This window comes from Rhinolophus sinicus, linkage group LG05 (assembly GCF_036562045.2).
Source record: "Rhinolophus sinicus isolate RSC01 linkage group LG05, ASM3656204v1, whole genome shotgun sequence".
In the NCBI taxonomy this organism is placed as follows: domain Eukaryota; kingdom Metazoa; phylum Chordata; class Mammalia; order Chiroptera; family Rhinolophidae; genus Rhinolophus; species Rhinolophus sinicus.
The window spans coordinates 116,437,247-116,455,205 of NC_133755.1; the positions used below are offsets into that span (position 1 = coordinate 116,437,247).

Below are 17,959 nucleotides of genomic sequence, written 5' to 3' on the forward strand. Positions count from 1 at the left end.
CCCACATTGACCAGTGGACACAGGAAGTGGATAATTAATACGAAAGCGTCATGTGAAAGGTAGAAAAAATGTCCCCGGACTTTGTCTTGGGCTAAGGCACTTTAGTATGTCCTGGGGATTACTCAGGTTATTTTCCTGGTAAGAGACCAATTTATTAGACCTAAGAATTTGCTAGAGATGCCATCCTAGGAAGATAGTTGCCTTTCAGTTGTGTGTGTGCGCACGCATATGTGGGGTAAGTGTTTGAAATAGGTCTCTATGTAGAGACATCATGATTCACTTCATAGCACTGCTTCTTGGCCTTGACCGTATGTTGCAATACTGATGCTTAGGTCTCACTCGAGGGGTTCTGAGTTACTGATCTGGTGTGTAGCCAGGGTGTTTGAGTTTTAAAAGGCCCCTCTTCCCCCTCAGGTGATTCAAATATGCAACCAAGTTTGAGAACTGCTCTAGAAGGTATTAAAACTTTTAAGATGTGGTCCTTGCCTTTAAGGAAATCTCAATACACTTGATAGACCAAAGCATATGGTAAGTAAAATAACAGTACAATGATGAAATAACAAAATAAAACTATGTCAGGAGTGACCAGGAACTTTGCTTCTTTTATGTAAGCCGGAATTTAAATGACACGGTGAACTAAATTGTGCATTGAGAGTTTTGATGAAAACAGCATCTAAAACTTGTGGAAAAAGAGACAATTGAACATAGATATCCACTAAAATGTCAAGGGATCTTCTTTTGTAAGGGTCTAAATCCACAAGGATGGGGAGAATGGAACTATAGACAACATGAACAGAATGTTGGAAGCTGGAAGATGAAGGGCTTAATAGGATTGGAAAAATCCTATTGGCAGTGGGGCAGCCAAGAGTCAGCCTAGTTTATGTCACAATTACCCAAAGGCTCAGGAATTGGCAACATCAAGTACCTCTGGGAATAGGGGTGAAAAGGGGTGGGGCTCTAGAATAAGGAGAATTGGTTTAAAGTCTTAAAGAAGCCCTCAGATTTCCAGCTTTCTTTCACCATCTGGCAGAATACTGGAGATTAATTCTCCGTGGAGAGGGCAGTTATTAACCCATCTAGAGATGAGAGGCAGAGAAATGTAGTCTTTATTCTGTGTGGCTATGTGCTCAGCTGAAACTGGGTTTCTGTTACTGTAGAATAATGAGACAATGAATAATGGGGGATAATTAGCAGTCAGTACTGCACTCACATATATATATATATTTGCTACATTAGTGTAATATTAGTAACGATAGTGATGATAATAGCAGCAAACTCTTACATTATTTTATACATGCCCAACACTCATATAGGAACTTTACAGAATCCTCACAATCCTGTGAAATTAGTTCTGTTATCCTATTTTTGCACATGTAGAAAGTAGGGCACAGAGAAGATAACTTTCTCTAGGTTTCAAACTAAAACCAGGCCTAAGACCTCACTCATCTTTCTGTGATTAAACCTGACATTGTGATTAAGTTTCAGAAAAACCTGATTTCTAATGTTTAATGTGTTGGTTGTGTTCTCTTTGGAAAAAAATTGTTATACTGATATGTATGCTTCATAAATGTAAGGAATTATTGCTAGTTTCATAAAACTATTTTCTGTTTGTACAAATTCAAATAACAGAATACAATAATTTAACAGTTGACGTCTATTAAAAGTTTTAATTTTTTTCTGTTTAAAATGGGCTCCTGTAAAAGGGGGCGGCTCGTTAGCTCAGTTGGTTAGAGCACGGTGCTCTTAACAGCAAAGTTGCTGGTTAGATCCTCTGTGGGCCACTGTGAGCTGCGCCCTGCACAACTAGATTGAAACCATTACTTGACTTGAAGCTATTGGTTCCTGGAAAAACACACTTAAAATAAATAAAACAATTAAAAAAATAATAAAATGGGTTCATATAGTATTTCGAATACTGTTGTAGAAGGTGGCGAATGACATCATGGAATTGGTAATTTAGAACATACCTCTGGCTACAGCATGAGGAAGCTGTGAGACTAAAGGCAGGGAGACCAGATGGTGACTGAGTCCCAGAGGTTCTTAACCTTTCTCATGCATCAGAATCACCTGGAAGGCTTGCCCAGCGATCACTGAGCTCCAACCCGAGAGTTTCTGATTCAGAAGGTATCAGGGGGTCCAAGAGTTTTTACTTCTAACAAGTTTGCCGATGCTGCTGCTGGTGGTCCAAGGACCACCGTTTGAGAACCACTGTGTCTATCTGAAAAGTAATGAGAATTTAAATTATATGGCAGTGGAGGGAAACTGGACTCAGGAAGGGGCTGAAGAATCCACTCAGGGAGAATTGATAAGGACTTCTGATTCTTTGGAAATTGAGGCAAATGGAGAGGAAGGGATCTAGGGCGATTGTCAGGGGTTAAATATTGAATGAAAAATAAACTGAAAAGTTTCCATGAGGTATGCAACTAGGAGGCCGTGGGTGACTTGCTGACCTAAATACAAGCAATTTTCATAGAAAAGTATTGTCAAATAGATTAGATGACTAAAGCTTCTAGGAGATGTGATTGTCCTATAATAGCACATAGAATATACTCTTAGATTTCTTTAATTTTGAAACACTGGATTGTACGCTGTACCATTGCGATATTTTAGCTGGCCACCTGGGTTGGACCAAACCAAAGGGTTTCATCATGTTATGCATTATGATCCTTTTTGGTTTTCCTCTGACCATTTGTTTAAAAATTGATCTGATATTTAAAAAATGTTTCTATATTTCAAGTGAAACTCATCCTTGTATATATTTGTGTATTAGTTTTACATCAATGTAGAAACCCTCTTCCTTGCATTTTGTTACGCATGGTGACTTTCAAGCTGTGTCTTCCTACCTATGCATCCTCAAAACAACTCAGATTTAAAACTTCAGAATTGTCAAGTTCTGTAGGATTTCCCTTGGGGTTTCTCTCACTGCTATCCTAACTATCACTATCATAGTTCATGCCCTCAATACTTTTGACCTGAACGATTATAATATTTGTCGTAAGAGTCTTTGTTCTCATGTCTTCCTACTCTAGTTCACATTATATACAGCAGTGAGATTACTTTTCCCATAGTACAGCTCAAATTACAGCACTTTGCTTAAAACCTTCCCCATGTTTAATAGTAAAGTCCAGTTTTCTTAGCTTAGCATTTAAGATCTTAAGTGAACTGGCTTCAGCTTTCATTCTGACTTTAGTTTTTAACCACGTAGTCTTGGCTGCATCCACACTACTCACCAGTTGAACGAAAGCTTCCCTGCCGCTTTTACTTTCTTACAGTTGCTGCCCCTCAGAAATACCTCCCTCTTCTTCAAATCCGACTTGTGCTTCTAGACCCAGCATATCTTCTTTACAGCCTTTGCTACCTAGAAGTAATTTCTCTCAATTGTTCTTGTCTGTTTCCATCTAGTGCTACATCCATAACTCATTAATACTTATTTTGTTCCATATTCTACTTATATATAAAATTCATGTTCATAGCTCCCATGATGCCCATGATAGTGCCAAACATAGAAAGTAGTTGAATGCATGGAAGAACAGGAAGCTAGTTGTCGTGATTTAATTCAAATAAAGCGATGATTCATTTAACTGATATAATAAGAGTACTACATATCAGTGAATAACTTCTACTGGAATTTTCTAATGCTGCTGTGAGGGTTTGAGGAACCTCGTTTAAGTATAGTCTGTCAACTTTGTCGTATCTTTTTTGATTGTTTAGAAAGTTTTTTATTTAACTTCTTTGTTTTTGATTGAGTCCTAGCTATTTCAGTGACCTGAATACTGTCCTTATTGTGAGATGTCACTGTTATTTATGCTGTTTATGGCAAGCTTGTTAAGCATTGCCTCAATGACACATATTTATAAGTACACATACCGTGTTTTCCCGAAAATAAGACCTAGCCGGACTGTCAGCTCTAATGTGTCTTTTGGAGCAAAAATTAATATAAGACCTTGTATTATATTACATTATATTACATTATATTATATTACATTTATCATATTGTATTATATATGTTATATTATACCCGGTCTTACATTATAGTAAAATGTAAGAGAGTAAAATGTATAGTAAAAGACTAGGTCTTATATTAATTTTTGCTCCAAAAGACGCATTAGAGCTGATGGTCCGGCGAGGTCTTATTTTCAGGGAAACATGGTATACACACAGACATGTTTTTATCTAATCATTGGATTGTGAACTAGAAAAATGCTCTACACAAGTAATTTGATTATAGAAGTGATGTGTAGAATTGATTTTAGAGGAAGAAATATCTAGTGCTAGCCTAAGAAATTATTATGCTATAAATTATAAAATTATAAAACATTTCAGATTTAGAATTGAATGATATAATTGAATTTTCAAAACTAACTTGTTTTCCTTTTGGCTGAGCATCAATCACTTGGTGGTTTTAAACTGTATTTTGGGACCGTGTTATGGATTGTAGTTATGGTTTTTTTGTTTTACTTTGCATGTATGTGGACCTTGAATTTGTTTGTATAGCAGTGAGACTCACAGATATTTTAAAGAGAGCAGATACAGTTCGAGTATGTTATTTATTTTCTGGTTAAAACTCATTCTTCATTCTCTTGAGCTTTATTTTATTAATAGCTCTCCAATTTGGTCTTAGAATTGGTTTAATGTCAACTTTCCCCTGTTTACAAAGGGGGAAAGCTCATTTATTTTTCATGCTTCTTTGTCATGTTGTTCCCTTTGCTTCTGAGAAAAGGGCATCAACCTATTTAGATAGGGAAGTTTAGGCTATTTATAAAGCTAGGCAGGTTAATTTAAATTGACAGCTTGGTAATATCCTCCTTGGTGAATGACGCACATGGGTTTTAGATGATGTTAGCATGCTGTTTTCACTTATAGTCAGGAATCAGCTGGAGGAATTTGTGTACTTGGAGCTTTGGTGATGACGTAGGTACTGGGTACAGATATGTTTTAGGAAACATCTCATTTCCATATAAATGAAGGAAGATTAAAAAAAAATTTAGATGGCTTGCCCTTAAATTCCAGCTGGTATCATGAGGATGATGATATATTTCTTTTGACTTTCTGGAAAGACAGCTTTGGTTATATTTAAGAAAAGTGAAGTCATTACAGGTTTATTCAGAAACACTTTTTGTATTCCTTTATGGGGATCTTACTTCAGTATCAGCTATGTGTACATTTGTTTGAAAAATTGCATCTTTAGTGTGCATTTCTCTAAATTCCAACTCTAATCTTTTAAGTTTTAGATAGCTTCACTTAAGAAATTTGTACAGTCACATCAATAACCTTATCAATTTGATTTTAATAAAAAGTAGAAGAGCCAAATAGTTCATCTTTTTTTCCAATGACAAAACTGTATTTCTCTTTTTTAAGACATAGTAGATGTCAATTTGACTGAAATGAATTTTTTTTTTCCTTTTGAGACTCACTTAAGAGTCTAACTTAAGCTTAAATAATTGTATAGTACATATTTCCTAGAAGCCAACCATTCAGGTTACATTTGTTTAAATTCAGTTTCATTCAAGATAGGGTGACTTTACACTTGGGAATTTTATCTCCTTAAATCATATTGATCATGCTGAGAAACAAAAGTTCAAATTATGCACAAGTGTCACAACACCAGTGGTTGATTTATCACTAGTTATAATGTCTTCTCTGTGCCCATAGCCCTCATCAAAGCCAGTGTTGGGTAATTCCTGAAGGTGTTTGGGCTTCTGGGAATGCTGAGTTGGTCCTGTATGGCCAGGGCCATGCTGTTGCCTTTGTGGATACTCTTGTCATAGGGTCTTACTCAAGTCTAGGGTGAACAGCACATACATAGTTCAGGGACCAGATATCAGTTTACTCCCAGGGAGCAGTGGCAGTGTAGAGGCAGGGCTTCCTAGTGGACACTTGCTAGACAGGAACTGTGATCTGTTAGGATCAACTGGCCCTCATTTCCAACCAGTGCATTGAAGGCCTTGGGCTCCCTTGAGTTCAGCCCTTGGCCTGCATGGGATTCAGGTCTCTGCAGATACACAGCTGCAGCAGGATTTGTTCCTCACGTCTTCATTCTCATTCCTAGGATAGCTCTTGCAGGTTAGCAGTGGCTGGGTCTCCTGTTTACAGCCCTACTCTGCTCAGTGGCAAACCTCAGGATCTTTGGATAAAAGTACATGTTAGCCTGCTCTTGCCTCTTCACAGTCTTGCTAATGGAATAAGGTTTTGGTTCATAGTTTACAGTTGCTTGTCACAGCCAGGCCACCATAACCGACTTTCCTTTTGTCCCCCCCGCCAACTAAGATTGAGAGAGAACTTATTGTGGAGTGTCCAAGTGGCATGGGCATCTTCTAGTGGGGATGGATTGAGGGTGAGGGTGGGCAGGGTGCAGTGTGATTGGGCTCTTCCAGCTGATGGGAGTCTTGCAGACCACCTGTGGGCCCCAGTACCTCTCAGTACCACCCCTTGGGGTGCTCTGCTCTTACGTGCCTCTCTACTAACAAACTATTCAATCTCTTTGATTCTATAGTATATCTCGAACCCTTTCTCCTTTTTATTTTTTTTAACCACTATCCTGATAATAATAATTTAATACAGACAGACAAACAAAACCCCGAAAAAAGCAGACTTAAAGCTACATTGGTGCTGTCATTTAGCAGGAAACCATTGCTCATTACACTATATTTTCGCTGTATATATTATTTAGTACATATTTATTTCAACTAAACTTCTGTCTTCCTTGCTGTCATATGTATGTGTCCTGGGTACTTAAAGGGACATTACCACATCCTGATTGTCACAGACTTTAATGCTTTTTAAACCCAAGCATGATGGGCCTTTTAACCTTGTTCATTCAAGTAAAACTACTGAATGATGACTAAATTCCAGACATTGTGCTAGGTGCTACTGAGTATCCAAAGATAAAAGAGAACAGGCGGTGTGCTCAGTAGAGGAGCTTACAAATTGTAATATAGTCCTTGAATCCTTGGAATGGATTTGAGCTAAACTGGATCTGTGGACATTGTTGGATTTGGACCCAGAATTGTAGATGCACTGATTACAGAGGGACTTTTGCATTCCATCCATCCATCCATCCATCCATCCATCCATCCATTAAATATTTACTAGGCACGTACGTTTGCTCCGCATTGATTTTTATCTTTTTTCACTTTTCCTCTCCTACCCATTATAACCCAGATCTTTTCCCCAGGAATAGTCAGAATCATAGAGGTAGCATCTTGCAAAATAGCCCTTTCTAGCTATTGTTGCCTAGAGGCTACACTTTGGAGAATGTGGTTGTAAGATAATAGTAAATATAGGTAAACTTTAGAAATCTGGAAACTTTAGAACCTGGCATCTTCTGAAACCATAAATATAGTAGTGCTTCCAAGTGAAAGCAGAATTGGGCAGAGAGAGATGTGCAGAAGTGATGCAGGCCCTGGAACAGGCTTGGCCCACCCTGTGGATCTCTGGAGTCATAAGGACCTTTTTGAGTTAGTTGTTCATACTAGTTGGGCTGAAATGACCAGGCCTTTATACTCTCACTGATCAATCATTGGGTGGTGGCTATGCAGCAGAACCTATTGCTAGGAAGTTCGCTGAAGGTGAGGTAGTCCCTGAAGGGGCTGATAGGTGATGTCCATTCGCGAACAGCATTCTTAGCAACCAGGGCAACAAGTTCTTCACAGGTGGGGGAGCTGGGCTGCATGCATCATAGTTCCCGCCCTAGGCAGTACTCTGACCACTACCGGGATGGTGGGGGCTTAGTCAACTCACTGTCTCATTTTCTAGCTTTAGATCATGGGACATCGTAATTCAGTATGCTACTATATGGTGAAAATATGGTGCTACTAAGGTGAAAATTTGGTTTATATTTTCCTTATTACTGTCTTCCTGTGTACCTGATGTTACTGTAATAGAGTGACTGTGTTTCTTAATTTACCCAAGACAGTCCTGTCTTCCTGGGGACTTCTCAGTCTAGGACTGTTGAGATCAATTAACATCTGTTAATTATTTTTAGTCCCTTAACACTCCCAGACATGGTTTCGTTTGGAAGATAAATGGTACAGTCATCCTACCTAATATTAAAAATATTGTTTGCATATTCCCTAAGTGTCTTTTTGTCCCATTTATCTACTAAATGGAATATTCTTTTCCATTTCTTATTTAAGAGGCAGAAGCAATCTTCTGGATTAACTTTGTATTTTTGCTTTTTTTGACTCTAAAATGCTTTTCATATTTATCAAATTCCTCATTGGCCAAACAGCAGAAAGTGGTGGTGTGCCTGTGCTTGTTTTTTAACAAATGAGAAATTTGTAAGTTAATTATTCAAACAATCAACCACCTAGGATTCTACACATTTTCATTGACTCAGTGGATCATGGTGTTATACAAAGATATACCCTAAAATTTAAGTAAAAGTAGCACAATATAAGAAAATGGGATATTGTATGAATATCTTTTCGTCTACTTACTTGTATTATCAATAGCAAAAAGTTCTTTTGAAATGCTAAATTTTCAGTTATTTAAGGTTTAGAAAGAAGTATTTCAGACAGCGTTTAGTTTTTTCTGATCCCGTCAAAACTGTTGGGCATTGAAGAAGTAGACTAGGCATAGTTTCAGAGTAGGCATAAGTTTTTCTTTCACATACACTCAAAGCCACTAACCACTGAAGCATTCGTTGAGCTTGATTTACAGCACTGTGATATAGTCTCCTTTTTCCTGCAACTTTCTCTGAGCCTCAGAAACTTATGGTGTCGTTATAGACTTCAGCTGCCTTTGAAAGATATGAATTGCAGTTGAGCTTAGATTTTTTTCATTTGGATGAAAGTTTTAAATTGTCATGCATTTCAGGGATATCCATTTTATATACCAACTGAGCTAAAGGATGTGGTCGGTGTGGAATTATGGAATCACATGATACCACTTAATAGTACTGAATTTGAGAAGTTTGGTGCCAGATATCAAAAAGCTGAGTTCAGGTTTCTCAGAAAGTAAAGAAAGACATAAAGTTGACTTGTAATCAAAAGAAACCTGGCTTTCACTATCTAATTTATCCTTTCAAAATAAATACTTATTGAGTACTTTCAAGAAGTCGTTCAATACATTATTGAATACTGAGCACTAGCACGATCCTTCCTTGTCGTCTTTTGACCCGAGGCCAATCCTCTGTTCCAAGGCTGGCTCACTATCGTCTGTGCAGCACTCCTGTCAGTATCCATGTGGATGGTCTTCTCCATATCCCGGTTTCTCAGTGCCTGACACTTCTCTTCTGTAGTGATCGTGTCCTCCATCCGCCCTCAGCTTCTCACTTTTGCACCCATACCCCAGATTTCATTGTCAGTAACTACAGTCCCTCCATAATCTCGTTTGGAAGCATCCCGGACTCTGACCTCCACCATGAAGCTCTCCAGCTCACTGCTTCTAGTACCCCCACCCCAACAATCTTTTGATCTTTTTGATTCTTAAAATCCATGAATTCCACTGCTCTGTCTCTGCCTCTCCCTGATGACCTTTCTTCTCTTTATATCCAATTTATATTCCATGTTATTTGCTTGGCAAAATCCTCTAGTTAAATCCATTTCCCTGTCTAAATCTTAACTCCCTGAGCTGAAAGTTGCTAGAGCAAAACATCTTGTCAACTAGTCTCACTTTAAGTTCAAGACTGGTAATCTCCAGGGCCCACTCATGCTGTCTACCATCATTCTGCATGTTCCTGCACCATTCACTTTTTCATACTTTTCTTTTCTCTCCTCAACACTGCCTCCTCCCTTCTTACTCTTAGCTAATGATCTAGTTTAATATTTTATTAAGAAAATAGATGCAACTAATAGAGACCTTTGACAAGCTCTCACCCCCACATATATACATGTACCAGCATTAGTGCCCGGACTCTTTCCTCCTGCACTGTGAATGAATGTAAGTGTTCTGTCAACCTCTTCACACTAGACTTCTTCCTCTTCTGTCACCCTTCAAAGACATGGTTATAGTTATTCTTCCTTCTCTCTATTTCATTAATTTTCTCAAAATCATCAGTTTCCCCGTCTTGAATGATAATTCCTATCAACCTACAAGTATACGGTTATTTCTTCCATTGTGAAAAAAAGGAAAGGAAGACCGATCCCTCTGTTCCATATTCCTCTCCAGCTCTTTGTTGCACCTTTCTTTGCTTTTCTTGCTTTTACAGCAAAATTTCTACAAATAATTGTCATTACTCATGGTCTTCAATTTCTCTTCTCCCAGTCTCTCTTGAATTAGGCTTTTGTTTTCTCCCTCCTTTCCACTTTGCAGGCATTGTTATGTAAAAGTCACCAGTTATAAAATTTTCAGTCTTCATCTCACTTTTCTGTTGGCAGCATACAGCACAAATTTATCACTCCTCTTAGAAACACTTTCTTCATGTGGCTTCTAGGCCAGCACAATCTCTTAGTTTTCCTCCAAACTCTTTGGCTTTTTTTCCCCTTCTCAATTTTGATGATTTATTTCTCACCCCTTGTCTTTGTAACATTGGATCACTGCTCTATGTACCCATTTAAATTTACTTGGTAATCTCATCCAGTCCCGTGTTTTTTAATGCCATTCTTATGCTTAAGACTTTAAACTTCAACAGTCAAATTAATACCCTTATGTTAATGTCTAAAGGCATCTCAAACTTAACATCTCCAAAACTGATCTCCTGATATCTCAACATGCATCTTTGTGGCTTTCCCTTTCTTAGGTAATGGCTACTCTCTCCTTCAAGTTGCTCAGGGCAAAAACCTTTGAATCATTGTTAGCGTTTCTCTGACTCACACTCTACATCCATTTCATCACCAAATCCTTTTGACTCTATCTTTAGACTATAGCAAAGCCTCACATCTTTTCTGCTATTATGTTTCGTCATCTTTTACCAGGATTATTGCAATATCCTGTAATCAGTCTTGCTGTGGTCACCCTTGCCTATTTATAGGCTATTCACCAAATACCAGCCAGAGGGATACTGTCAAAATGCAATTTCAGAGAATGGCTTGACTTTGCTTAATGGTTTCCTGTCTCCTTCACCTACTTACTGATTCATTTTCACTGTAAAGAGCAGAGTGCTTACAATAACCTAAGGCCCTGCCCGGTCTGTGCCACCTTCCCATCTCATTCTCTCAACTCTTTAACTTCATCTCCTGCCTGTATCTCTCTTACTTCAGACCAGATACTCTGGACTTTTTGCCTTTCCTCTGATGTGCTAAACATGCTCATACCCCAGAAACTTTGCACTAGCTTGTCCCTCTGCCTGGAATGTATATTCCCTTGGATGTTTGCATGGTATACCTCCTCGTTTCCTTCAACTCTTTTTTTTTTTTTTTTTTTTAAACAGTACAGAGGTCTTTTATTTGTTTTACACTTATCATGTCATGAATCCATAGGTAATGGGCTCCAGCAACTCAGGCCATTTCCATTGATTCTCACAAAGGGTGCCTCTCTGGGTGGGGCAGGCTGACCTTTCAGTTGAACACAGAGAACTTTCTCTTTGGCTTCCTTCTTTTTTTGATCATTTTCCCTCACCCATGTCAGGAAGCTATGTCGGCTCTTAGAGTTCTTAATATGCTCAATATGTACATTAATTCTCTTGGCAAGAATCTTGCCCTTAACTTGTTTGTTTACAACAGTGCCAACCGCGTGCTGTGTAACACTGTAGACCCTTCCAGTTTTGCCATGGTAACGTGTATGGGGCATTCCTTTTTGAACAGTGCCCATTCCCTTGATGTCTACAGTATCACCTTTCTTGTAGATTTGCATGTATGTGGCCAAAGGAACAACTCCATGTTTTCTAAAAGGCCTAGAGAACACAGAGCGGGGGCCTCTCCTCTTTCCCTTTGCGTTGGTCATTTTGGTGAATTACTGGAAGATGGTGGTCCTTGCCGAAAAGGAGCCCTTTTCTTTTAAATGTCACCTCTCAGTGGGGCTTTTGCCATCTTCCTATTTAAAATCCCCCTAATCACCTACTCCCTGCTTTACTATTCTTGATAGGACTTGTCATAATATAACACATTATACATTCTACTCATTTATTTCATTTTTATTGTCTATTCCCCCCAACTACAATGTAAGTTCCATGAGGATGACAATTTTTTTTTCTGTTTTGTTTGCTACTCTATCCTCTGCATCTAGAATAGTATCTATGCAATATTAGGAACTTTATAAATGTTTGAATAAGTGTATGAATTTTTAGTCTTTTCAGTATCATGATTCTTCTGTTACAGATAGAAATTGAGCCTTGGTAATTTGTGGAGATGGCACTTAACCCCCCATCTTTCTTGGCTGATAGTGCAATCACTGTATGTGTTATTTACCCATTGGGATACTGTGTGTATGAACTTTATATCAGGTTAATTGCATTATAACAGAGAAATTTAGCAGTATTGTACATTTTTTATGTGTACTCTTATCCTCAATCATTACCTGTTTGGGAGAAAAAAGAAACAGATTTTTAACATTTAGTTCATATTGAAGCAGTTTTTTGCTAGGTCATTGAAACTTGGAGAGAGTTATTATGCTATTTCCACAAACTAAGCGTATTTTGGAGTAAGAATTCTGAGAAACTCAACTTTTCTGCCTTCTAGCAAGAAAAAAAAAGGCTATATTTACTGAGATGGAAAGTATCTGAATCCAGGGAACTTGAATCAGCGAGGAATAAATAAGAACATTGCTTCTCTGGTTCAGGTGGTTCACGTATCCCATGGGTGTGGATTCCACAGGTAATGGGATATGTGTTCATTTTCTACCAGTGAATTGTTCTTAGTTCAATGGAATCGTAGATTTTCTGAAATTATCATGCTACTTGCAGTCAAATAGGGAACTGATGAGAATTAGAAGTCACAGTCAGAAGATAGTCCTGGATCATGATGAGTATGAATCATGCTTTAAGTTTTTGCAGCTGCTTCTAGAGTGCAAACTACAGGATGTGTCTAGCTGGCATTTCCTAGCACCTGCCTTGTTTGTGGCTCATATTTGAAAGGACTAATTGAGCTGAGAGTGAATGCTATGCACCAAGAACTGGTATCCTTGGATTATGGAACTGAAATATGAATCCCAGATTTGTTCTCAAACTGTTGGTCATGTGGCCAGACTGTGGCCATTGCTTGTGTTCACCCAGGTCCCTGAAATTAGAATTTTTCATGAAATACTGATATTGGCTGAGAAGTGGTGACATTTTAGAGGGGAATTGAGTTGCACGCTAATACCATGTTTTCCCGAAAATAAGACTGGGTCTTATAATAATTTTTGCTCCAGAAGAAGCATTAGGGCTTATGTTCAGTGGATGTCATCCTGAAAAATCATGCTAGGGCTTATTTTCCGGTTAGATCTTATTTTCAGGGAAACACGGTAATATTGTAATATGTGGTTTCAATAGATAGCTTAACTGTGTGTCAAGCTCCTTTAGTTTGAAGAGTTTCAAACTCCAAATTTTATCTCCTTATTGGTGGGTAGAGCTGAAATCTCTGCTCAGCTCTTTGAGCTTCCAGCTTTTACCTGCTGGGCTCTTGGAGTCTTCTGCAGGCACAGGGGTCAACTGAAGATCTGAGCATAATTTATGCACAGATTTTGGGGTACCCCCATATAGTGCTCTACTTTTAGGGACTTAGTCCTTCAATTTCTAGCCAGTGGCAGCCCCAGATTCCTTTCTCTGACACCTCAAGCCAGTAAGACTGAGTCTGTCTGAATTCTAGCTGTCCCATGTCAGAGACTGGGGAATCCCCTTGGGGGACAAGCCTTATAAACGGCATGCTCATCCACAGCACTTCATTTCTTTCAAGGGTCAGATCTCTTTCAGTTTAGGCCTACTTTTCGCCTCCCCAATGCTTTTAAGTATTGTTTGTTATATTTTGTTCGGAGGGTTTGTCTGAAAAAAGCTGCCATTACTGAAATTGGAAGGACCCTCAATAAGTTGTGATATATAGAGTTTTCATATCATTCAGTTCAAAAGCTTTCTAATTTCCATTAAAATTTCTTCTTTGAGTCATAGGTTACTTAGACATATATTTAAAATATTTTTCTAACATAAGGATTGTCATGTGGGGCGGCCTGCGGGGTCTCTGGTTCCGCTCCCCGCACAAGAACACAAGATATGGCTAGGCCAAAAAGGAACACCCACGGAACTATAGGTAGGGGAGTCATACCACTATAGGCTCACTGGAGGCTGGAGTCACACGACCTGCAACCTGCTGTCCGCTTTTCTGCCTGCCAACCAACCGACTCGACTGGACTCTTGACTCCAGACTGACTCTCGACTCACTAGCGCAGCCACACCAGTTATATCAGTGGCTAATTGGCTAACTGGTAACAGCTGAGGGTCAATAAGCCACAGTTGACAGCCATCTACTACCCGAGCCAGCACCTTTCATGTGAGGCTGAGAGCCTGGAAACTGCTCTCTGGGACTCTGTCCCCACAAGGATTTTCTAATTACCTTTTAGTTATTGACTTCTAGCTTAATTCCACCATGGTCAGAGAATATACTCTATATGATTTTAGTTCTTCAAAATTTGTTGAGATTGGATTTATAACCTAGTCTATTGTCAGTTAATATGAGTGTTCTCTATTTACTTGAAAAGTATTTGTATTCTTAGCTATTGCGTGCAGTGTCCAGTGTGTCAGTTATGTTTGTTAATAATGTTCAAATCTATATAGGTTTTACTTTTTTATTTTGGTATATGCTTTATGTGTCAGTTACTGAGATGGGTATATTAAAATCTCCCACTACTTTGGGAATTTATCCATTTTTTCTTTTAATTCTGTTAATTTTTTCCTATTTATTTGGAGCCTTTGTTATTAGATGAGTATAAATTTATAACTTTTGTCTTCCTTGAAAATTGAACCCTTTGAAAGTATACATGTTTCTTCTTTATCTCCAGTTTTGCCTTTTCCCATAAGATCTACTTTGTTTGCTATTAAAGTAGCAATATCAACTTTATTTGGATTGATTTATCATTGTATATATTTTTCCTTCTTTTTTCTTACAACTTTTCTGTTATCTTTATTTTTTATTTTAAGTAGTTGGGTTTTGCTTTCTCTTATCCCAGTGTGACAATCTTTCTGTTAATTGGAACATTTAGATTACTTATAGTTAATATAATTAATGTTTGCATTTAAACTAGCCATCATTCTAGTTATTTTTAATTTCTAGAATGTTCTATGCTTCTTTTCTCTCCATCTCACCATTATTAACTCATTGACTTTTCAGTTGTATCGTGCATTATGTTACTCTCATTTGTTATATTAAGATGAATTTATTTTCTTTTTTAGGAAAAGATAGAGTTTTTAATACCCCATTATGTGAACAAGGAATTGTTGGATTTGGGATTGGAATTGCAGTCACTGGTGCTACCGCCATTGCAGAAATTCAGTTTGCAGATTATATTTATCCCGCTTTTGATCAGGTAGGAGGATTGCATTTTACTATAATTGAATATTTTTAAGGTTAAATCCATGAAGTATTGAAGTTTTGCCTCCACTCTCCCACTCCCCTATCCTTTTGTTACCTTTTGAACTAGTGCATTACAAGTTCTTTAAAGATCTAATAAAATGGTTTCAGAAAATGAATGGAAATAAAGCACTCATTGTGACATGTCACTTCTCTCCCCCCTTCCCCCAGATTGTTAATGAAGCCGCCAAGTATCGCTATCGCTCTGGGGATCTTTTTAACTGTGGAAGTCTCACCATCCGGTCCCCTTGGGGCTGTGTCGGCCATGGGGCACTCTATCATTCGCAGAGTCCTGAAGCTTTTTTTGCCCACTGCCCAGGAATCAAGGTATCCTCGTTTATGTACTTTATTTGATTAGCATTTGATGTTTCTGTTTTGGTTCATTCTGTTAACTAATGCTTATCTAGAGGAAAGCAAGCAGGATTTTTGGAATTTATGTAAACTTAATTCTTTTCAAAAGAGATTTTAGTATTCTTTTTAGAGTCACTAATCCATTGCTGAGGTTTATAGACTATTGTTTTTGAAGTAGTACCTGGCTTGACCCTGATATTAATTTCAGAGACTTCAAAGAATAAGACCGAGAACATAGTTGGGTTATCTTTCCTCTCTTTAAAGGCTCTATGTTTCTTTATAGTGGGTCTTTCTAACTTAACTGATTCTGGGTAAATTAATAATCTACTATTTAATTCATATTTACCTCCTACTTGGAAGGATAAGACATTTGCTTTTAGTCTGTTTCCTACTTTTTAAATAAACTAAGAGAAGCTTTCATTGCCTAGGTGTGCTGTTCAGTGCAGAAAAGGTATGCCCAACAAATTAATTTTGAAGCATCTTTCTCTTACAGCCTTCCACAATAATCTTAGGTTTCCATAGTAGGTTAGGTCTTTTAATAAAAACATTTTGCATATTTTAAGTCTTAATTTTTTACACTATCATCTTTTCTAGTTGTACTTACTGAAGAGCTTTCTAGGGAATCATTACAACAGCTCATAGATATGTCTGTCTACCCAGGGCTGTGTGTCTGTTTTTGTGATAGAATGAACTGGTTGTGAACGTGTGTTTTTGTTTTATTTGTTTTTTCTACCAGAGCAAAGTCATACAATTTCTCTTAGTGAAGTAGAAGTTGCATCATTTTTCAATATAAGCTCGAAGTGGTAGTTTGGGATAGAAACCACATTTGAGGCAGCAGGTTTTTTTGTGCTTGAGTTGAGCACTGATTTACATTTAATGTTTATGATGTTATCCAGTATTTTTAAGAACAGATCTTTTCTCTCAATCCCCTACTTTCTCTCCCCCAACCCCTTCCTTTTTTTAAATCCCAAATTCAAATGTGCATATAGTATATATACTAAAAATAAATACTAAATGCTGAAAATAAATACATGAAGAAAGCAGATGAAGAGAAACGTAAGTAGAAACTTAAGGTAAAGACACTGTATGTTGTAGTGAGCAATGTGTTCAGCCTTCTATTTACAGAAAATGAAATAGTGAGATTTGTGCTGCTATTTTATTTTTTGAAATAAAAATCCTTTGATATAAATGTTATAAAAATGATTTTGAAAGCCAACTATAACTTGCCTCAAGGAACCTTATGTGAGCCTTTGTGATAAATTCAGGTTTATTTTAATGGTAATTATTTCTGTGTAATTGCTATGTAATAATTTAACAGTTATTAAAAATTAGACACAGGTTTGTGATTTGAGGCAAAATAATGTAGAAAGTAAGAGTGAGCTGTGGAGTCAGAACTGGGCGTGAATTCCTGGTCAAGTGATGTAACCTTGGGCCAGCTGTGTGCTCTCTGTTAGTCTGCCTTTGTAAGTTGGGGAAAATAATAATAGCTACCTCGTGGGGTTGCTATGAACAGTAGATGAATTAATCCACATAGAATTCTTGGCCCCGTTAATACATGTGCTACCTGCTGTCATTATCATCTTCCTCATTATTAACCTCATTCTCATGAAGGTTGTGGAACCCTTTCCTGTCACCTGGAAGTGTGCAGTATCCCCACTTTTAGTTTTGCAATAACTGGACATTATAGTGGCTGGATTGTGGGTTACTGTTCCACGTGGGAATGAAGACCATGTTTTTCATGGAAAGGAGATTTTGATATGTTAAAATTGGAGAAAGGAGTTACATACTCTTTGAAAGTAGTAATAGAATATTAGTAGAAAAGATTTATTTATTTTGTAGGTAAATATAGGCAGATATTGGCAACTTTTTGTTTTGATGACTGTTCTTTGCGGATTCCTTTTATACACACACACACACACACACACACACACACACACACACACACACGAAACAGACATTTAGGTCCTTAGGAGAAGACCAGTCTTAGTCACCAGGATATGGTAGGCTTCTGATAAATGTTGAACAAATAGAAGTTTTTGGGACCGTATGTAAATTTTTTAATAATAAATGGTAATTAGGCTAAAATGTCAGATTGCTATTTGTAATTAGTAGCAATAGGTTATTTAAATATCAACCCTTCTTGTAAGTGAGTTTACTGGGAGACACCTTTACTAAAATTGTCTTTAAAAAAA

The 17,959-nt window shown here is 37.7% G+C and overlaps 1 protein-coding gene and 1 pseudogene across 5 annotated transcripts in view; one reads left to right on the plus strand and one right to left on the minus strand.

The window, feature by feature from the left end:
• Positions 1-17,959, plus strand: part of BCKDHB (branched chain keto acid dehydrogenase E1 subunit beta) — a 218,947-nt gene that overhangs the window by 36,098 nt on the left and 164,890 nt on the right. For all 5 annotated transcript variants that reach the window (XM_019729566.2, XM_074333225.1, XM_019729567.2 and 2 more), the window contains exons 4-5: positions 15,239-15,372; positions 15,588-15,743. In XM_019729566.2, the coding sequence (XP_019585125.1) occupies positions 15,239-15,372; positions 15,588-15,743 (290 nt within the window). The remainder of the gene's footprint in view (positions 1-15,238; positions 15,373-15,587; positions 15,744-17,959) is intronic.
• Positions 11,342-11,826, minus strand: LOC109446349 (large ribosomal subunit protein eL21; annotated as a pseudogene).